This window comes from Scomber scombrus, chromosome 8 (genome assembly GCF_963691925.1).
Source record: "Scomber scombrus chromosome 8, fScoSco1.1, whole genome shotgun sequence".
Taxonomy (NCBI): domain Eukaryota; kingdom Metazoa; phylum Chordata; class Actinopteri; order Scombriformes; family Scombridae; genus Scomber; species Scomber scombrus.
The window spans coordinates 18922801-18944111 of NC_084977.1; the positions used below are offsets into that span (position 1 = coordinate 18922801).

Consider the following 21311-nt stretch of genomic DNA (forward strand, 5'->3'; position numbering starts at 1 on the left):
CTGTCTGTCTGTCTGTCTGTCTGTCTTTCTATCTATCTATCTATCTATCTATCTATCTATCTATCTATCTATCTATCTATCTATCTATCTATCTATCTATCTATCTATCTATCTATCTATCTATCTATCTATCTATCTATCTATCTATCTATCTATCTATCTATCTTCATCCTCACGATAAATACATGGTTGAAGGTTAATTGTTCTGTTTAGTTCATAAGATTTAGAATATCAGTTAAAAAGGATTTGATCTATGTTATTTCATTGTGTTTATTTAAAAGAGGATATTAAAAACTGCGCTACCGCCAACTACTGGCTGATTTTGGTTTAGCGGCGGGTGTTTTGTCAATGTTCAATAAAAAACTTTATCCAGGAAGTGAGAGGAAAAGCGACAGAATAGCACACTGCCAGCTTCTAGTGATACCAGCCACTTCAGCAAACGTCTCGTTCGAGTTGCATCGTCGGTATGTGTTTATATGTGGAATAATGGAATAACATCAGTAAATACAGAATAGTTATTACTCAAGAATTAAAATGAAAATCAGGCAAATCAGTTTATTTTGTCTTTAGTGGATTCAGCACTTATACAGATAGTGACATTTTGCATTCGTCAAAGCCACAGTACAATTGCTTATGACAACCTACAGCCAAATATAGCCAGATTGTCGAGGAATACCTGGTGTTTGACATTTGCCAACTGAAGTGGAAATATCAGACAAACTTAATTCATAAGAACAGTGAAGCTGGTATTATTTGACTTTACCATTTTCTTTTGAGATTCTTTGAAGCTTTTACTAAGAGCAACATCACTTTTATAATAACGTAATAATAGGTACCAAGCAAGACTGCCTTACTAACTATGAAGACCGGTGCTCTAAAAAAAAAAAAGTTTTTAAATGGTACTACTACATAGTGAGAAGACACCTTGTTTAATGAGCTACAAGCCGGCTCATTAAGAGGACGTTTTTGGGCTCCCAGCTCTAACAGAATGTATTCTTTTCATCTTCCATCACTGTCTATATTGCACATGCACAGCACTGTGGACAGGTAATTATACAGAAATGTATCTTTAATAGTTAATAAACAACTGACAGTACTATGTTCTTTTTCTGCAGTGTTCTGTATTGCTTTTGTCTGTATATTGTCATATGATTGCTCCAAGTACTGTGGTTCCTTTATGTGATGTGTTTCTGGCATGCATATTTACCATGTTTAGACTAGGTCTTTGATATGTTTGTGATCTGTCATTTTAACTAGTTTTTTATGTTTACTGTATGTTATATCCCACTTCAAATAATTTCCCCCTTGGAGATACATTCTATTAATTGACACATACAACACATTACATTTAGTTTCTTTAAAAAATCTTATATACATTACAATTATGCTTGCAAGTGGGCTTTTAAAAATGCTTTTAAGTATACATATTAATTTGTCAAAAAATTACAACATTAACATGTTTATGATATACATATGAAGGAGCAAAACTATGAAACAGGGAAAGCTTTCATGCAGTTCATGATTTTAATAATAGGCTAAGACTTTAATACCGATCATAAAACTGATACTTTTTTTTTGGACTGATGCTTTTGGTTAGAGGGATTTCATTGGATCGCTGGATTGAGGAAACTCTCTTGTACAAACACCTTCAATACAGGCTTCGCAATGGTCTGGCTCATGGTGACTTCTGACGTCATAGCGCACAAAATATCTGTTGTCGTTTTCCGGCCTTTCATTGTAGCACTTTATTCTTATCTTCTTCACCAGGTTCTTCAGGAGGATGCTAATGTTATTGGAGGCGATGCTGGGCTCCTCCATCGGGGCATTGTTGCATTTCTTGCAGTTTTGACGGAACGGCCTCACCTTGACAATACCCTGTCTGTCCATCAGGCGCATGTGGAAGAACACCATCACCCGGTTGGAAGGCCAACACCTTCCACACTGGGCGCATGTAAACCTTCAGAAGACAGATGGTACTGATTTCTAAATCACAGCAAATGTAATGCACAGTGTGGGCATTCAATACGTTTTTGTTCACTCACTCAAACCCTACTTAAACACACTCTATAATTATTACTGTATTTCTAATTCCAATCTTAATAACATAGAGCTACACTGTGCATTAATCCTCTACAGCATGGCATGAGCTGCTCCATTAGCAAACACAACTATTTGCTACATCTTACTGAAGACAAGGTACACAATAGAGCAGGGGTGTCAAACTCATTTTAGTTTAAGGGCCACATACAGCAAGTAGGCCAAACCAGTAAAACAATTGCATAATAACCTACAAATAATATATAATAATATATATAATATATCTCTACTATAATAAAGCATCTATTTACTGTGGTCTTTTTTTCCAGATTATTTTGCACAGAAGCTGCTTGACAACATTCAGAGAGCAGAGAAAGTGCTTTTTTTTTTTTTTTAGGTTTTACACCATTACTATCACACAATATCATGTCCTTCTTTACCTAAGACATGACATGTCTTATGTTTTATGTATTTTATTGAAACTGAAAATTACAAGAACTTTATGAAACCATAAAAAAAATCCTCATAACTTAATTTGAGTTTTGCTTTGCAAATGTAAAGTGCTTTATAAATAAAATGTATTATTGTTGTTATTATTATTTATAACATAACAATCTTATTAAAACTATTAACTGTTAATTTAACAAAAAGCCCAAAAATTTGTAGCATCTATGCAAATGTATAACAATATATAATATTTTCATTTTTGTGCTTTTGGGCCACTTTAGGAAAAGTCATCAAATTTCAGAGTAAAAGACATTTGTGGTGAAAATTTGGAATAATTTTTCTGTAATATTTCTGTAATATGTAATAAGTTATCCAGCAGGCCAGATTGGACCCCTTGGCGGACCGGTTGTGGCCCACATGCCGTATTTTTTGGCACTCCTGCAATAGAGAAACTAATTACCAGTGTGCTACAGGATCGATTTTAAGATTCTTTTATTGGTTCTTAAAGCTCTCAATGGTCTTAGTCCTACTTATTTATCAGAATTGCTTTTAACTTGTGAGACATTCAGAACTCTCAGGTCTGTAGATAGAAGTATTTTATTATTCCTAAAATTAGAACTAAAACTCATGGTGAAGCAACTTTTTATTATTACACTCCACGTCTGTGGAATGGCCTTCCTGAAGAATGGCCTTCCTTTAAAAATGTCCTGTAGACATGTGGACATTTTTAAAAGCAAACTTAAGACTTACCTTTTTAGCCTGGCATTTGACTAAATTTTATCCTTATATTCTATCCTTATATTTATCTATTTTGGGTTAGGGTTAGGGCTGTTAGTTTATTTAGCCTATTTATTGTATAATTTTGGTTGTGTTATGTGTGAGAGAGAGTGTGTGTGTGTGTGTGTGTGTGTGTGTGTGTGTGTGTGTGTGTGTGTGCACCCCCCCCCCATTTCGCAGAAAAATTTTAGTTTTGCAGCTTGCCAATTTCCGCAGCTCTTCAGTATGTTTTTGGCACTAGATAACCAGTTTCAGTGAACTGGTTATCTACAACCTTGTGTCTTCAGCAGATAAACTGCTTGTATACAGGGCAAACATGCACACACATGCATTTATCTGTGTTTTTTTTTTAACATTTTGGTGTATCACGCTGCAGCCTCTCCTCTGCTTTCTGTGTCAGGGCTGAGTCCCCCCACCCACAAACACACACACACACACACACACAAACACACACACACACACACACACACACACACACACACACACACACACACACACACACACACACACACACACACACACACACACACACACACACTCGTTGGCATCTTTTGTTTGTGAGACATTCACTGACATAATGCATTCCTTAGCCCTTAACCCTAACCTTAATCATCCTAAAACCAATGTCCTCACTTTCCCAAAATGTCCTCACTTACAAGGTATACAACTCAAATGCAAAATTGTATTAAAAGGTTTATCTGAAGCTAATATAAGGCCTTAGCTGTCTGAGTTAGACAAATCAAGTGAATATCTGAGGTACATAATTTTCAATACAAAATTCCCTCTTTGTGTTGGTTCCCTGTTGAGGCAAGGTGGAAGGATAGTAACAAAAAGTGGGACTTTGAAACTTGAAATGAACATTGAAACATTGATATGACTCATCTGGACTGCTGAAGCCTTCATAGCTTCAAATATATTTTTGCATGGGAGCAGGGCTGTGGATTTTGTCCCCCTTTCACTTACACTGGAAATGCATTATGATGGGATCTCTCAATGTCCAGTATGAACAAGAAGAACGATTACAGGAAACAAAACCTGTTATAATGTTCATTCGGGCTGATGACTATAGTTTAAAGACAGGCTTGAAAACTTATAAACCTATCATTTAAGAAATGTAATGCACATGCTGTAGATTTATGTGTGTAAGTCTTGCTTCTCCTTAAAATGTCTACTTTCTCATATCTCAATAAAAGTTCTGAATGGATCCATCTTCCGATCCAACAGATTTTAACCTACATTATATTAGACTGTATATATAGCCTGTATACACATCATTGATCTATATAAGCACAAGTCAATAACATACAGTATAACAAACAGCCGTTTTCCAGTACACTGACCATGCACTTGTGCTCCTGATGTATTCCTTCCATCCCTGCTCCGGGTTCTCCGGCCTAATAAAGTAATCAAACTCCAGACACCAGACGTCTCCTTGCTCGAGATCTTTTGCTTCATTCTGGAAGATACGTGTCCACTCTGGTGGTACCATTTTGTCTGTGCCAGCAGTAACCCTATCAGCTTGTCTGTACAGATCACAAAATAACTTCTGGGAATGACACATCAACTTTAGGTCATCACTGTAGCACTGCCCACAGAGAGTTTGGAGAAAATGAAACTGAAAGTTTCAGGGTTAGACTGAATGGGCCACCAAAAGCTTATCTGTATCTTCAGACACATGATGGCTTGCCTGAAAAATGGAAACTTTAAAGTTTGTGTTTGTAAAATCCTACCACCTACTGAAACTTTTCTGCCTCACACCCTTTAAACAGTTGAAACATCATTCATACACAATCAATCAATCAATCAATCAATCAATCAATCAATCAATCAATCAATCAACCAATCAATCAATCATCTATCTATCTATCTATCTATCTATCTATCTATCTATCTATCTATCTATCTATCTATCTATCCATCCAGCCATGTATCTGATGCTACCTTGTTTTTTGAGATGAACTGTAAGACCTCATGTAGTTCTCCTCCCGAAAAGTTTACCTGGTCTAAAAATGAGAAACACAACCAGTATAGGCTTGACTGATGGAAGGAGCCACTAGAATTAAAACAGAGTAAAACCATTTAGATTGATGAATAAATTCTTTATTTAAGAAAAGGTTTTCAGTTACAGAGGTGATTTATCATGATGATTATGGTGTATTCATCCTCAGAAAAATAACCCTTCATAACATACAGAATGTGCACCAGGAGAAGATACTCTACCTTCAGTGAGGTACTCTTGGATGTCATGATGTCAAGAGGCAAATCTTTATGTCTCTACAGTTGTCAGGTAAGAGCCGTTTCTTCAGTACTTCATGCTTCGTGAGTACAGAATAATTGCATCTTGTTGCAAAACAAGAATAAACTGCTGTTGATGTTTTCTACCACAGTGTGTGACTTGCAGATGGTGAACAATGACCACAGTAGCATCACCTGCTGGTCATACGTAAATAAACATTGATGTCACCCTAAACCTCCTGTCATGATGCTCTTTAATACTGAATAATGTGCAAATGTGCAGAAATAGTTTATTCACAGCTCCTACATTGATTCAACTATTAATATGCTAATTTTGCATTGTTGTTCCTGTCAGTCACATGGAGGAACCACTGCTGTCAGGGACTTTCCTATGAATCTTCTGTTAATGACGTGTGAGACAGAACAGGTTGCACTACTCATCCCGTCTCCACCCTGGTTCCTACTGCTGCAGTTCTTGAATTTCTTAACCCCTGTAATACTGTAATACACCAGTTCCTCTGCCTAAGACTTTAAATACACATAAAATACATTTCTGTGTAATCTCTGATTTTCTAAAATTCTCACAAAATTCCCCAGTTACCCATTCTACAATAAACTTGAAATGTTGCACTTGTGCACCATGCAGTCCCATCTTCATCCTCCAATATATGGTTGATGGTTAATGGAATAACATCAGTAAATACAGAATAGTTATTACTTTAGAATTAAAAGAAAAAACAGGCAAATCAAATCAGAACAGATCAAGTTTATTTTGTCTTTAGTAGATTCAGGACTTATACAGATAGTGACATTTTTTATTTGTAAAAGCCACAGTACAATTGCTCATGACATGCAGCCAAAAATAGCCAGGTTGTCGAGATATACCTGGTATTTGACATTTGCCAACTGAAGTGAAAATATTGCACAAACTTATTTCATGAGAACAGTGAAGCTGGTATTATTTGACTTTAGCTTTTACTAAGATCAATAGCACTTTTTACTGAAAATATATTTAGAAAAACAATGATGAAAGACTGTATAATAGTAAGTACCAAGCAAGACTGCCTTTTTTTCTTTTCATCTTCCATCACTGTCTATATTGCACATGCATCCACCACAGCACTGTGGACAGGTACTTATACAGACATGTATTATTAATAGTTAATAAACAACTGACAGTACTATGAGCACTGCAGCTTGGTGCTGTGTTGTTCTATTTCTGTAGTGTTCTGTATTGCTTTTGTCTGTATATTGGCACTTGATTGCTCCAAGTACTGTGGTTCCTTTATGTGATGTGTTTCTGGCATGCATATTTACCATGTTTAGACTAGGTCTTTGATATGTTTGTGACCTGTCATTTTAACTATGTCTTAATGTTGACTGTATGTATTTTATTTATATGTTTAAATAATTTAATTCTATGACAATTACACTTGCAAGAGGGCTTTTAAAAACACTTTTAAGCATACATATTAATTTGTCAAAAAAATTACAGGAACATTCATATTTTTATACAATAGAGTAAAACTATGAAATAGGAAAAGCTTTCATGCAGTTGATTATTTTTATAATATGACTTCAATACTGATCATGAAACTGATAAAGACCCAAAACATCCCAACAAAACCCATGGTAGTCAATCTGAGACAAATACTTTTGATGGATCAAAAAAAGGTTGCTGCATATTGAGGAAACTCTCTTGTACAAACACCTTTAATACAGCCCTCGCAATGGTCTGGCTCATGGGGACTTTTGACATCATAGCTCTGAAAATATCTGTTGTCATTTTCCGGCTTTTCATTGTAGCACTTTATTCTTATCTTCTTCACCAGATTCTTTAGGAGGATGCCAATGTTATCGGAGGTGATGCTGGGCTCCTCCATCGGGGCATCGTTGCATCTCTTGCAGTTTTGACGGAGCGGCCTCACCTTGACAACACCCTGTCTGTCCATCAGGCGCATGTGGAAAAACACCTTCACCCGGTTGGAAGGCCAGCGTCTTCTACACTGGGTGCATGTAAACCTTCAGAAGACAGATGGTACTGATTTCTGAATCACAGTAAATGTAATACACAGTGTGGGCATTCAATAAGTCTGTCTTTTTAACTCACTCAAAGCCTACTTAAACACACTCTATAGTTATTACTGTATTTCTAATTTCAATCTTAATAACATAGAGCTACACTGTGCATTAATCCTCTGCACTATAAGCAAACACAACTACTTGCTACATTTTACTGAAGACAATGTACAAGACCATTTATAGTTATAAGACCAATTTACAGTTATAAGACCATTAACGTTCTTCCTAAACAAATCACATGAAGCATCAGTAGTCTAGAGACTGGGGTTTTAGTTTCCAACACCTCTAGGGGTCAGTGGTGGTCAGGTAAAAAAATTATATAATTGATGGAGGATGTCACTGAATGGAACCAATGAGTGTTTTATTGTGACAAAGTCCTATTCTTAAACTGAGGTCAGTCCAAAAGATAAGACATAAGACTGGAGGAAGAAATTGTTGAAACTGCATACTTCATACACAGCAACCAGAATTTCTTCATTGCTCCAACAAATATGTATGTGTGGCCACCTGGATAGATAACTAGTTTCAGTGAACTGGTTATCTAATAGCTTGTGTCTTCAGCATATAGACTGCTTGTACACAGGACTGTAATCATTCCTCCTACAAATGATGGCCATTAAAAGAAACTAAATGAGGTTTCAGTGTAGATAATCAACAACACAGTCCTTGTTTCATGCAAAAATGTATTTAATTGTTTATCTGAAGCTAATATAAGGCCTTATATTAGCTTATATATTGTCTGAGTTAGACAAATCAAGTGAATATCTGAGGTACATAATTTTCAATACAAAATTCCCTCTTTGTGTTGGTTCCCTGTTGAGGCAAGGTGGAAGGATAGTAACAAAAAGTGGGACTTTGAAACTTGAAATGAACATTGAAACATTGATATGACTCATCTGGACTGCTGAAGCCTTCATAGCTTCAAATATATTTTTGGATGGGAGCTGTGGATTTTGTCCCCCTTTCACTTACATTATAAATGCATTATGATGGGATCTCTCAATGTCCAGTATGAACAAGAAGAACGATTACAGGAAACAAAACCTGTTATAATGTTCATTCGGGCTGATGACTTTAGTTTAAAGACAGGCTTGACAACTTATAAACCTATCATTTAAGAAATGTAATGCACATGCTGTAGATTTATGTGTTTAAGTCTTGCTTCTCCTAAAAATGTCTACTTTCTCATATCTCAATAAAAGTTCTGAATGGATCCACCTTAGGAGCCAACAGATTTTAACCTACATTATATTAGACTGTTTAAATAGCCTGTATACATATCATTGATCTAAGCACAAGTCAATAACATATAACAATTAGCAGTTCTCCAGTACACTGACCATGCACTTGTGCTCCTGATGTATTCCTTCCATCCCTGCTCCGGGTTCTCCGGCTCAATAGAGTAATCAAACTCCAGACACCAAACGTCTCCTTGCTCGAGATCTTTTGCTTCATTCTGGAAGATACGTGTCCACTCCGGTGGTGCCATTTTGTCTGTGCCAGCGGTCAGCTTGTCTGTACAGATCACAAAATAACTTCTGGGAATGACACATCAATCTTAAATCATCACTGTAGCACTGCCCACAGAGAGTTTGGAGAAAATGAAACTGAAAGTTTCAGGGTTAGACTGAATGGGCCACCAAAAGCCTATCTGTATCTTCAGTCACATGATGGCCTGCATGAGAAATGGAAACGTTAGAGTTTGTGTTTGTAAAATTCTGCCACCTGCTGAAACCTTTCTGCCTCACATCCTTTAAACAGTTGAAACATCATTCATACACTATCTATCTATCTATCTATCTATCTATCTATCTATCTATCTATCTATCTATCTATCTATCTATCTATCTATCTATCTATCTATCTATCTATCTATCTATCTATCTATCTATCTATCTATCTATAAGAAACTGAAGAGAGATAAAAAAAAAAGCATATATTTTGATTCTTCTCACGCACCAGTGCTGAGAATAGTAATGTAATAGTAATGTAAGTAAGGTTTTTTTTTCGAGGTTGTGGTAGATGGTTTAGGCAAGTTATCTATGGTTGTAGAGGCTGTTTGTGAGACTTTGAGGAAAACTGAGGGGGCATTGAGCAAGGCCCTTAACCCCCTAAAGTGGAGATGGCCAATGGCTTACATATCAGACTGTGGTTGTGAAAGGTAAAACAAACTTCAGGCACTCATGCTTGGAGTAGGAACAAAATCATTAGGGTTAAGTTGAAAAGCCTTAATTTAAACCAGGGTTTCTTACGATAAAAAAATGACTGGTTTTGACTGTGGTTGTACTAGGAAGGTAACGGTGTAGTTGTGGTCATTTATATGAGGTATATTTCCAATTCTAATGATGTAATCTCATTTTATGTTTCACTTACTCACCTTTTCCTGAAATTTCAACTGCATTTAACAGTCTTCATCAGCTGCTTTTGCTCTTTTTTAATGGCTCAGTTACCATCCTTTTGTATTCACTTTGTATATTAGAGTAAAACATTAAGGTTATATAAAGAGCAGTGAGAAAACCTCACTTTAGCATGTTTCAAAACAAGACAATTGCTAAAAATCATTACAGAAGACTGACATTGGGAGCAGTAGTTTAATAAAAAAAAAGCATAACCCCAGGTTGCTTACTTTCATTTTTCAGAGCTTTTCAGTCTCACATTAGTCTTTTCCAGTAAATGAACTTTACTTTACTACCTTGCTCGGAAACAACACATAGGGCTGACTGAAAGATAAACCAAGGGCACTTAATTAAAAAAAGTATTTTACTTAAAGTATATTGCAGGAGAGTGAGTAGAGAAGAGTCAGAAATTGCAACATTTAGAGAATGTGCCTGCTGCCATTGACATCAAGCGTCACTAGTTTTCCTAGAACGGCGAAGTTATGGGCCGCCCTACTCTGCCTCTGATTGGCTCTGACCCTGATATTTTACTGTAATTCTGACCAATCCCACTCTTCATTTCTAAACCTAACCAATCCAACCAAAGATAGCCACCAGTACTAGCCAATCAGAGAGCACAGGGTTGGTTAGTTCATTACTTGGCCATCCTAGCAAAAAGTAAATAGGCTCGACGTACACTTATTTTGAAACAGGAAACTGGGAAGGGGCGTCGCTATGGTAACAGTTACAATTCTGCCAAGAATAGCTTGCTAGCAACCGCTTGCCTTCTTTATACTAATCTAGTTGTTGCTAGTCTTTTGTTATTGAAATGCGATGGAGGGGTCGGATACATACCTCATACGACCTAACCACCAGCACAAGTGAGTTGGTTGACTTGGTTAAACATACTTTCTAGCTGGTGAAGTTAGCTTTTAGCCACCCGGCTACGAGGTCACTATCGATTAGGCTAAGTAGCAATAGCTGGCCTGAAGTGTTTCCCAGTGTAGTGCCATCGTTTTAAAAATGAGCTTAGAGAATGTTGTTTAGCTAATGGACCTTTGTCATTTAACCCATTTTTAAGGGCAATGTTTAGAAAAAGAGTGAACATGTCTTTAGTGCTGTTAACCAACCTAATGTTTGGAAACGCCACATTATATGTGTGGTAATGCACTTTTCGGCTTCATTGTTCACCCAAACTAGGTTAAGAAATGTGGTTCAAGTGTGTTTTCATGTGTGTAAACCGCAGATTTCAATGCAGTGAAGACACTCAATTTAAACAAAACATGTTTATTTGAAAACAATGAATTTTATAGCTTCAAATATCTGAAATATTAATATACAATATTGTGTAAGATTCAAAGTATAAAATATGATGTATATGAAATATATCACTCACATATTGTGGACCATAAATAAAGAAATTATACAATCCATATATAAAAAGAGTCACTTTGACTGGTGAAGGCAGTTTGAAACTTATTTTCTGCCCTGTTGCTCACTTTTAATAATAATAATAATAGTAATAATAATAATGCATTTTATTTAAAGGCGCCTTTCAAAGCACTCAAGGACAACTTACAAGGCACATATAACACAACAACAGTACATCAAACAATATAAATCAGGTAACATTTAGTGCAAAGATAATGAACTTTTGTATCTTCCAGGTTTAAAGCGGCCATTGTGAAGGAGTGTATTCGTGAAATAGTGAGGGAGCGCCTGTCTGGAGTGCGGTACGACCCAGAGGAAGCTCCAGAGCTGTCCAGTACCCTGGCAGACAGCATTAAGGACAAAGTGAAGAGTGAGTCTACTGCATACTAACTATAGCTGATCTGCCATTGCTACATTGACCCTTATTCTGCTTAGTGTGAGATGTGAGCAGAGAAGCCAAAAACTGATCAACTAAAGCTAAAATAACCTAAAACACAAGAGCAAGACAGACCTGAGTACACTGGAAAAGCTGAGAAGAGACACGCCACACAACCATAGACTGTAAATAAAGATGGACGTAGCAAGACGTGACATGTGACATCATCCCTGGGTTTGCATTGGAGTCTGTTTGAAGCAGCAAACGAGAGTGCGGTTAGGGGTACAGTTAAGGTCAGGGCTGCGTGCACAATAAAGAAACATAATGCGTACAAATCATGTGAGAGTTTTACAAATCCAGCTGATCCAATTTAGCACCAACCGTTTGAAGCCCAGAGTTGCTGCTTATGGTCCTATATTACCATCTTTTCTGAATGCAGGATGTCTCCTTTCATGCTCTAGAAACATACACCGTTACCCTGGGTAATTCTAATGCTAGCTTTCTGGGAACACTGAGCTGTGCAGACCAGGGCACCTTTTATTTGGAATTCAGACACTCATGCGAATGTGGGGTGAAAAGTTCATATTCGAAGTGTAATGACCTGCTCGAAATGTAGGCCGTAGTCTCTTTAAGACCATTTGAAGTAGTTTACCTTCTGATCCAGCAGAGGATGCTTTAAAACTCCATTAATAGTGTTAATGTTAATTTGGTGTTGTTTTGGTAAAATGGAGGACAATAGTGAGTAGAGCTGTCCTGAGTGGACAATCACGACACCAAAACATCTGAGAAGCTGCGTGTCAAAGTGTTTTAGGTCTGTGAGCTCATCTGCTAGCGCACTCGCCCCTGACCCAGCAGAGGCATCACAGACGAGCAGAGCAATGCCAAATGTGCACATTCAGACTTAATACATTCATGGTGGGTGCGGATGATGGTGCAGACCTGTGCTGACATTAGCTGACTAACACAAAAGATGTTGTTATCAAGTAGCGTTAAACTTAATGAAATACTGTAACAGTCGAGAGGATAATGACAAATGATCGACTTTCATTTATTTCAGAGAGAAGTTGATGTTTTTTTCAGTCTATTGGAGAGACGGATTTCTTTGGGCCAGTATTTAGCGACTGTCAGTGGTATTGCATTCTAAAGGACTTCCACAGCGGCTTCAATTATTTCAAGCAGTGGTTGTTGCGGGTAGCACACAAACACATATATGCAACATTCAAGACAATCACAGACGTCTGTTAAAGGTCCACAATTTCAAGTTTATATGGTGCAAACAATGATAATCAGAATAGCAGTGAAATGACCAGATGTTGAATAAATGCACTGCAAGCAACACAACTGGAATATTGAGAAAGAGTCTATCACCCTTTAATTTAGATGTAAAATGTAAAATGTGGCATAGCAACATGGTTTTATATAGCATACTATTGATAGTCAAGGCAACAGAGTAAAGAATAATCTGTCACTTGTGAAACAGAATGATGCTTTTTATGGTTGTAGCTGGCAGCACAGAACAGAGAATTAATTCCTTGATGAAGGAAACAAATAAGATGTGAACTGAATAAAAACATGCAGCCAGAAACATTGGGCTGAATATAACAGCGTAAAATTACTTTTGAATCTTTATTCATTGTCTTTATTTAAACAAATGTAGTCAACAAATCCTACTAGTTACATTATTTACTTTAAGTGAATGCTGCACACTAAATGTTGTGTATTAGTACCCAACTCAGTTTTGTCTCTGCACAATTATTGATGTATACCATTATACCTCTTTTCTCCTCTCATACAGATGCAGGGTTTGACAGATATAAGCTTGTTGTGCAGGTGGTCATTGGAGAACAACGTGGACAGGGAGTCAAGTGAGTGATCATTTGGCGCTGGTAAACAACAAAAAGCTATTACAGTTTGTAAGGCCTCCCATGTTTTCAGGCTATAGTAGAGTGTTACACCGTTGAAGATTGTCTCATCAGGCAGGCAGAGATTGGACAATTTCGGTCCTTCTCACATCTCATGTATAGCTCTTCAGTGAAAGACACAGATGCATGTATAGTGATCTTTATAGGTTCCCTCCTTTCAGCACTACAAGCTGCAAAACTAGTCCAAAGACCAGCAATGCAATAACACAATATGTAACATAATACATAATACAATAGCAAAACATTTTTCTTACCTCATGACCGTCTTTAAGTGAGCTTTTGATTAACTTTGCATTTTTTTCTGGAAATGTATGGCTTACTGCAGGTTGGATCCATTCCACATTTTTACTGCATCATGTTTAAAAGTATTAAAAGGATTTACTATAATTCCAGGAAATATTTTAATTTCAGTTCCTCGTATTGAGCTGACAGAATTGATTAACTCATATATTTCTGATATGTAGCTGCCTTTCTTGCTGGAAAAAGTGTGTAGTTATGGTTTCAAGTTCAGTGGCTGATAGTCCATCAGTGCATAATTAACAGCAGTGTATTCAAATGAACTCAATTATACTCTTCTCATTTTGTTAAATTAAAAAGTGGAAATGCATATTTCTGATGCATTAAACGTAGTTTGAGGTAAACTTTGAGGTAAACAATCAATTGATTTTAATTACACTGTGTTTGGAAAGGAATTGACTGAACTCATTTCAGATGCTCAATTTTCTGGTACTGTTGTTTTACATAACATTAGATTGAAACACATTTCCAATATTCTGCCTGTGCCTGCCTCACATTCAGGTATGCAAACGAGCCAAACAAAATACCTCAAACATAACACAGAGTTGAATATACTACCCTATGATTCATTGTCAACAAAAATCTTATATTGTAAATTTAGCAAAAATAGTTTTATTTATAGGATTGCTCCTTTGGATTATCAGATTATCAGACAGGGGTTGATAGAGCTATGTCTGTGTTTTGGTCCTTCAAAAATGAGTCACTACCACGACTCATCTGTAATCTGCTGTCTTTCACCAGGATGTCTTCAAGATGTTTGTGGGATGCTGACACAGACAACTATGCAGAGGATGTTTTCATGAATGTAGGTGCCTTTACTCAAATATACCAAAGCATTACTAAAATGTATTCAGTTAACTTTTTTCAAAAATAATTTGTTACCTTCACAGGACAACTTGTTTTGTGTGGTGGCAGTTTTTGGAAGCTATTTCTACTGAGATGGACAGAGGAAAGGATGGATGACAGAGGATTCTTTCAGATGAAAAGATGTGAGGTGAATATCCAAAAGAGACTGCACTCCGTCAGCATTGCAGGTTCATGGTGTGCTGACTTGAAGTATATGTAATTTCTGCATCTTGGGATCAATACAGATAACATCCAGTGTAGAAGTGTTCACCAGGATTTTGCTGTATTCAGTATTTTTAGTACTTTCAGCTGCAAAAACACATTAAAAGCAACTGAATGCAATGCAAAGTGTATTGCATCAAATCAATTTCGGTGGTATTTGAGTGCTTGGCTTACCACAGCAGCTACAGTAGAGGTCAGCGTTTGTTTATGATTGTCAACATTATTACAGGGAAAATTACTCTAGGCCAACTACAGCAATTATACATTACATTACACCACTACTACACTACTGCAATTATATAGTAACCAAATAGGAAATAGTCAACTAGAATTGCTGCTTATCTCTTTAGATTCTAATGCCTCTAGTTTGAGTTTGACACAACAAGTTTGTTATCGTTTGCTGTGGTTATTCTAGTTAGTAATAAACACATATCTCACACAGAGGTGTTGGTTTTTGGTTTGTAGAACTCACTGTAGAAGTTTTGTCTCCATATAAGATGTCCAATATCTCCAAGAGGTTGATGGTAAAATGCTGAAAAACAGTGACATTAACAAAACCATAAGTTTCTCCCCCTTGTTTACGAAGATAACACAATTAATTCAACAATGATTTTTTTTAAAAATGGTACAAATGATACCTTCTAAAAAATAAAACATAAATCACTTTACTTCCATGTTTGTAGCCTTAGTTTGAATGTCATTTCTGATTTTGGGCTACATTTGTCTGGTCACTAGTCAACAATCCAGAGGTGACCTAGATTGGATTTATTTATTTTTTACATAGCTGCAATATTTCAGCGGTCATTATGTGCTGCAGAATTTGTGCCAGCATGGAAACGAAGACTGACATCTTTCATACAAAATTGGAAATGTTTTTTTTCCTTTGAAACGCAAAGTGTCAATTTAACATACATCACTGTTTTTCTTTTGAAGCTATAAGATGATAGTATTGACATAAGTAGAGGCCAGACAGTAGCCCAAATAACACCTTTTGTTCCTCTGCCTGATTGCTCCCCAGACTCTTAAATCTCAAATTGACATTTTCACCCAGACTCTCCATCTCTTTGTGCCTTCGTCTTCAGACAGTCTGTCGTCTTTTGGGGTTTCAGAGAGAGAGATTGATTTAGAAACTGTTTGTCACTGTTGAACGATCAATGTCAGCATCTACAAACTTATTGCTCTGTGTCTTCATTGTTCTGCCCTGGTAGCAGAACAAGGCCACATAGCAGCATAACTTTTTGTGTGAACTTATGCCTTATAAGATCATATTGGGAAATGAGTATGACCTGTTTGAAAGGAGAAAGGCCTAAATCTCTTAAAATTATTGAAGCTATAATACTTACAGTAGCATGCCCAATTGAAATCAGATTGATCTGAAAAAATCTATAAGAAATTGATAGATTTAATTACATTTCAATTACATACGTTTGTACATAATAAATGGAGAGCTGTGAAGGTGAGAAGCACTACTCTGGTTCTCAATGTAAATGCATTTAAGCTACTTTCTCTAAAGGATGCAAATTAAATATATTGCACTATGGCTCACTTGCCATGCTTTCATTAGCATGAGGGCCATTGTATTCTTCATCCTACTTATTCTATGATTACCATCAATTTATTCTATCACATTCTACTAAGAAGGTCTACATTCAAGATTTGGTGAAGATGTCTTACACTTATGTGGATCTGTGAAGCACACCAGACAGCCAGTATCAGCACATCAAACTGACATCACAAAGCACCACTTTTAACAATTTCCTGGGAGAGCACTGAGGAAAACCCAATAAAAACAAAGCCAGTCTAAGAATTTTAGAAATTCTTTGATCATTTATAAGTTAATGAATAACAAACCACATGCACAGCTTTTAGGTTTGCTTAATGCTGTTGATGTTGCCTCAAAACACTTAAAATACAGTGCCAAGTTCTAGTTAAAATGTCATCTAATCATGTTAGCTTTTGTCTGCTTTTAAGAAGATAATAAGACTTAGTTGCAGGTTTAGTTTATTTAGATGTGTCTCAGCCTGTGGCATTCTGTTGTAGAGGTTTCCCGCAAATATTGCTGGTTATTAGTCTGAGAAAGACGATAGTCCAACACTGAGAGTTTGCCAACTGTTATATGTCTTGTGAGTAAATTGAGAAGTCTGTCTTGAATTAGACAGGTAACTTCTACCTATTCTGTCGTTTTCGTAATTACTCATGAGACTTTTCCATTTATTTCAGCAAACCAGCCCTCAGCTGCACACCTTAATGCTATTCAGACTGTACTATATATAAAGACTAATGAGACGGAAGTGAGCAGCTGAAGTGATCAAGCTTAATTGAATCGATTAGTTAAATGACTCATATGCTTATCACATATACATGCCAAAGTTTGCCCCTCTATTTCTGGTTGCAAAACAGGGAATTAACTTTTTGAAGTTCAGATACATCACAGATATCCTTTGGCCACACTGCAAATCCACATTATTATTATTGTCATTATTGTGAAGTTAATTTTATTAATTTTTACATACATTTATTACATTTATTTGAAGTTTGTGCTGGTTTCCTTTTTCTTAATTCAAGTTGAATATATACATACATGTTTTTATTTTATCTGTTACATGTTATCTTATTTGATATTATTCAATTCTATTTCACTGCATTGCTGTCACTTTAAACATTAAAGTGTATTGTTAAACTGTAAAATATGCCTCCATTACATATTTTTGTCACAAATGTTTGATAACCACGAGGGATCTTTGCAAAAAATGTGTGTTTATTCTGTATAAGATTATCGCCAAATATATTGATATTAGAATTTTTTACTATATAACATCAGTATCAGCATCAGCCCCAAAAATCTATTATCGGTTAAGCCCTAATTACAATATAGGCTATATTTAGAGGAGAAAATGCTATCTGTCATTTGCTTGCACCACTCAGTATTAAAGTTCCTTATTTTGTACATTATTAAGGTGACTGAAATGGCATACAGTCATTATTTGGTTATGGCTTGTTTTCATATATTCATCTGAAAAGTTAAATGTAGCTTATGTTTACATCTAGTTCACTGATTGAATCTTCTGCTGTTTTGACACATCTCATTCACGCTAATCATTTTTCAGCTGATGAAGTATAACAGACAGGATGAAACCAGGCAGACATTCAGTAAATGACTTTACTTACAGGTCTAAGGGGGTACTACTGCATATGTGAAAAAGGTTACATAAAGCCTTTTGTGGCTCCAGAGAGAGCTGTGCTAAGTCTGATGACTGAATGAATGTTGATTGGGGCTGAAGACTAAAAGTTTGATAAAAGGGACAACAAATCTCGGGATGTGGACTCTGGAAGAAGTAAGTGTACCAAACCTCTATCTCACTCATCATCGCTGCTCAAAGCTACATTAGCCTCTGTTAGCATAACATGACATAAATTAGTTCCTTCTTGGAAAAAAATAACTGTCCATTATAAGTCAGACTCTTTTAAGGAGTCATCACGATATCTGTCAGCACCAGATCAACATCAGAAGCCCACAGCATAATACATGTCTGAAAGCTGTATTTCCCCAGCAATTCAAGTATGTCAAGTGAAATGGTAATTATAATCAACCACTCCCATTGGTTTGCTGTTATAATTGTCATTATTTGCTAAGAGACATGCCGGAGACAGAAAAAGAAAGAATACCATGGTTGAAAGCTGTGTTATATTTACACTGTACTTAAAAAATGTCAAAGGAATATCATAAGTTATACTTAGGCCTAAATATATTTTATTTAAATAAAATCAAAAAATGTAGTACAATTTATACAGAATATAACAAAACTAAGCATAAATATAGCATTTGCAGAAAGACACTTGTTATTTTCTTCTACAACATTGAAAGAATGATCTGCAGCATCATCAGCAGGTATTTGCATTTTCTCTCCATTTTGTTTTTCAGTTTCTATTATAATCGTAATTACCAGTGTCATTTTTTAGCTGGATGCTCACTAAAAATACAGGTTGTCTGCATGCAGGTAAAGATAGAGATACAAATTAGAGATAGAAATAGATTCTTATCATGTAAAAATGTTCAGATTTTCATTGCATTTTGTTACTATTCAATTTGCCCTCTCCTCTGTCCCGTCAGTTGTTTTTGAAGCATTGATATGTTGTTTGAGATTATGTATACACCTAGAGAATATTGTGATTGACTTGATTTGCATAAGTAGTCAAAAAAGATTAGATCCTTTAGTCATGAGTGAATTTTGCTTTATTGGCTAATAAGTGCCTCAAGTATCATCTGGCACTCTCCTTCTTCCTTTGCTCCTGATGGGTGATTTATACGACCATTAGAGGACTTTATCACTTGAATGCAAATCTTGGGCATATGCTAAGAAACTGATGTCTGAAAAGATTTGCAGTACAGCTGAGAAATATGGGTGTCCTTACTCTTTGAACAGTCAAATCCATCATATATATATTCACAAACCCAAGATGCTTTACAGAGAAATAAAAGAAAGAAAATGAATTAATTCTTAATTCTTAACCTGAGACAATTATATTTTTCAAATCTGATCTATATTGGACTCACAGGCATGTCTTAAACTCTCAATTCCGTAAGGTATACGAATAGGTCAGCTTTCATCACCATTTACATCATCTCACATTATAACCATCCATCCACAGTTGTGCATTATCTATTCCCACGAGCCTGTGTCGTGATTAAGCTGGTCTATTGATTTTTCTGAATAAACCTTAATCTCCTGAGCCTTAATTGCTTTTTCATCTCAGAGCCAATAGATATACCTAAATACCTGCTCTTCAGAAGATAATCCAGAACTGCTCTAATTGGACATGCTTAAAGCTAACAGCAGAAGATTATTTTGGGTGATTCCCTGTGCAGCTGTAATGTGTGTGTGTGTGTGTGTGTGTGTGTGAAATGTGAGGCTGAGTGATGCAGAGGTGAATATTCATTTCAGCTTACCATTAATTTTATTGTTGGACTGCTTAAAAAATGAGGAGGCATGGTTTTATTTAATGAATGTTTTCTCTTTTATCACTTTGTCAATACCATATACCTCTGTACCAGTGTGACATTGCTCTCTCAGGACAGTCGTCGATGTTTCCATAGTTACCTTTTCAAATTGACTGTTGAGGTTGAATAAGAGTGTGCTATCAAAGACGATCATTCCTTTTATCACAATTTAAAGGGCTCTTTTTTCTGTTTACTTGACACTGCAAATGTTAAATATTCACTTGTCAGAATAAGGTTAACTTTGATGTTAGATGGCAGCGTGTTTTCAAATTTATTAATTGATTTAATAGGATATGTAATTTTCACCCAGCAAGAAATCTTGTGTTTGATATCTTGAGATAATAACTTGAAATCATCACCCCTTTTATTATTTTATTTTCTCAAGATATAAAACATTTCTTGCTGTGTTAATGACCTACTATAGATATCTCTAGGTATTAAGAAAGGGACTGGTTGGTAGTCTGAGTTGCTGATTGTAAAATTAACTGCTAGAAAATCAGGCATTGATTTGTAAGTGCTGATCTGTAAGTGCTTTTCATTTAAAATGGTGCCTTAATGGGTATTTGTTGTTGCAAAAGACCAATAAAAGCCAACTCAAATTCAACCTTGAATTTTTCCATAATGAAGTCCAGAAGATTAATTCCAAATGGCCACTAAACGTATCACTGGTTGAGTATTGTGAACCATTATTTGTTGACTACCATTTTGGTGTCATGAGCCCCGTTTCCACTGCAGGAACTTCAGGGTAATTTTACCATTGGTGTGTGTCTCCATAGCAGGGAACCTCCCCCGAAGGACAATCTCCTGAAACTTTTACGGGCGCTAAAAGAGTCCCTGCCTTGGGGTAGGTACTCCAAGCGGCCCCGAAAAACTCCTGGGTGGGGTTTGAGGTTTACTCAGATTGGGTATACTCAAAGCGGGATGTGGCGTCAACAGAAAACGCTAAAATAAGCAGCATTTTAAGAACCCAGCAGGAGAAGAACAGTAGTAGAAAGTGACTACACTGCCGGAAAAAATTGAAGAAGAAGAATTGCAACAAACACTATTAGTTGTTTTCATTGGTGTGAAGCTGTTAAAGGATCATGTCCTTCTCACTGCATTAGAAACAAGGCAATATATACTAAAAATGGGTAAAGTAGTAGTGGTGTTTGTAGGTTCATCTTGTTCTTTTCACTGATGTCATCCTTTGATGTTTATCTGCATTTACTCCTTTGTAAATACAAATGATAATGATTTTTTTAATCTCAGCTGATGGCTTGTTAATA

At 36.2% G+C, this 21311-nt stretch overlaps 4 protein-coding genes across 5 annotated transcripts in view; 2 read left to right on the forward strand and 2 right to left on the reverse strand.

The window, feature by feature from the left end:
- The window catches only part of hykk.2 (hydroxylysine kinase, tandem duplicate 2), a 185294-nt gene that overhangs the window by 99736 nt on the left and 64247 nt on the right, over positions 1–21311 (forward strand). The window lies entirely within an intron of this gene.
- LOC133984770 (receptor-transporting protein 3-like) lies at positions 1034–4750 on the reverse strand. Its single transcript, XM_062424240.1, has 2 exons — positions 4602–4750; positions 1034–1957 (listed from the first exon to the last, which is right to left on the reverse strand). The coding sequence occupies exons 1-2, from the start codon at positions 4748–4750 to the stop codon at positions 1594–1596; spliced, it is 513 nt and encodes a 170-aa protein (XP_062280224.1). The 3' UTR covers positions 1034–1593.
- Positions 7055–9067, reverse strand: LOC133985049 (receptor-transporting protein 3-like). Its single transcript, XM_062424600.1, has 2 exons — positions 8919–9067; positions 7055–7518 (listed from the first exon to the last, which is right to left on the reverse strand). The coding sequence occupies exons 1-2, from the start codon at positions 9065–9067 to the stop codon at positions 7161–7163; spliced, it is 507 nt and encodes a 168-aa protein (XP_062280584.1). The 3' UTR covers positions 7055–7160.
- Positions 10698–17691, forward strand: dynlt2b (dynein light chain Tctex-type 2B). Of its 2 annotated transcripts, XR_009925429.1 has the most exons (6): positions 10698–10834; positions 11621–11754; positions 13556–13625; positions 14721–14784; positions 14870–14973; positions 17268–17691. XR_009925429.1 is itself a non-coding variant. In XM_062424288.1 (5 exons), the coding sequence occupies exons 1-5, from the start codon at positions 10788–10790 to the stop codon at positions 14915–14917; spliced, it is 363 nt and encodes a 120-aa protein (XP_062280272.1). In that variant the 5' UTR covers positions 10698–10787; the 3' UTR covers positions 14918–15450. The 2 variants fall into 2 exon arrangements, 1 of the variants encoding a protein (XP_062280272.1); XM_062424288.1 differs by lacking the exon at positions 17268–17691 and having other exon boundaries at positions 14870–15450.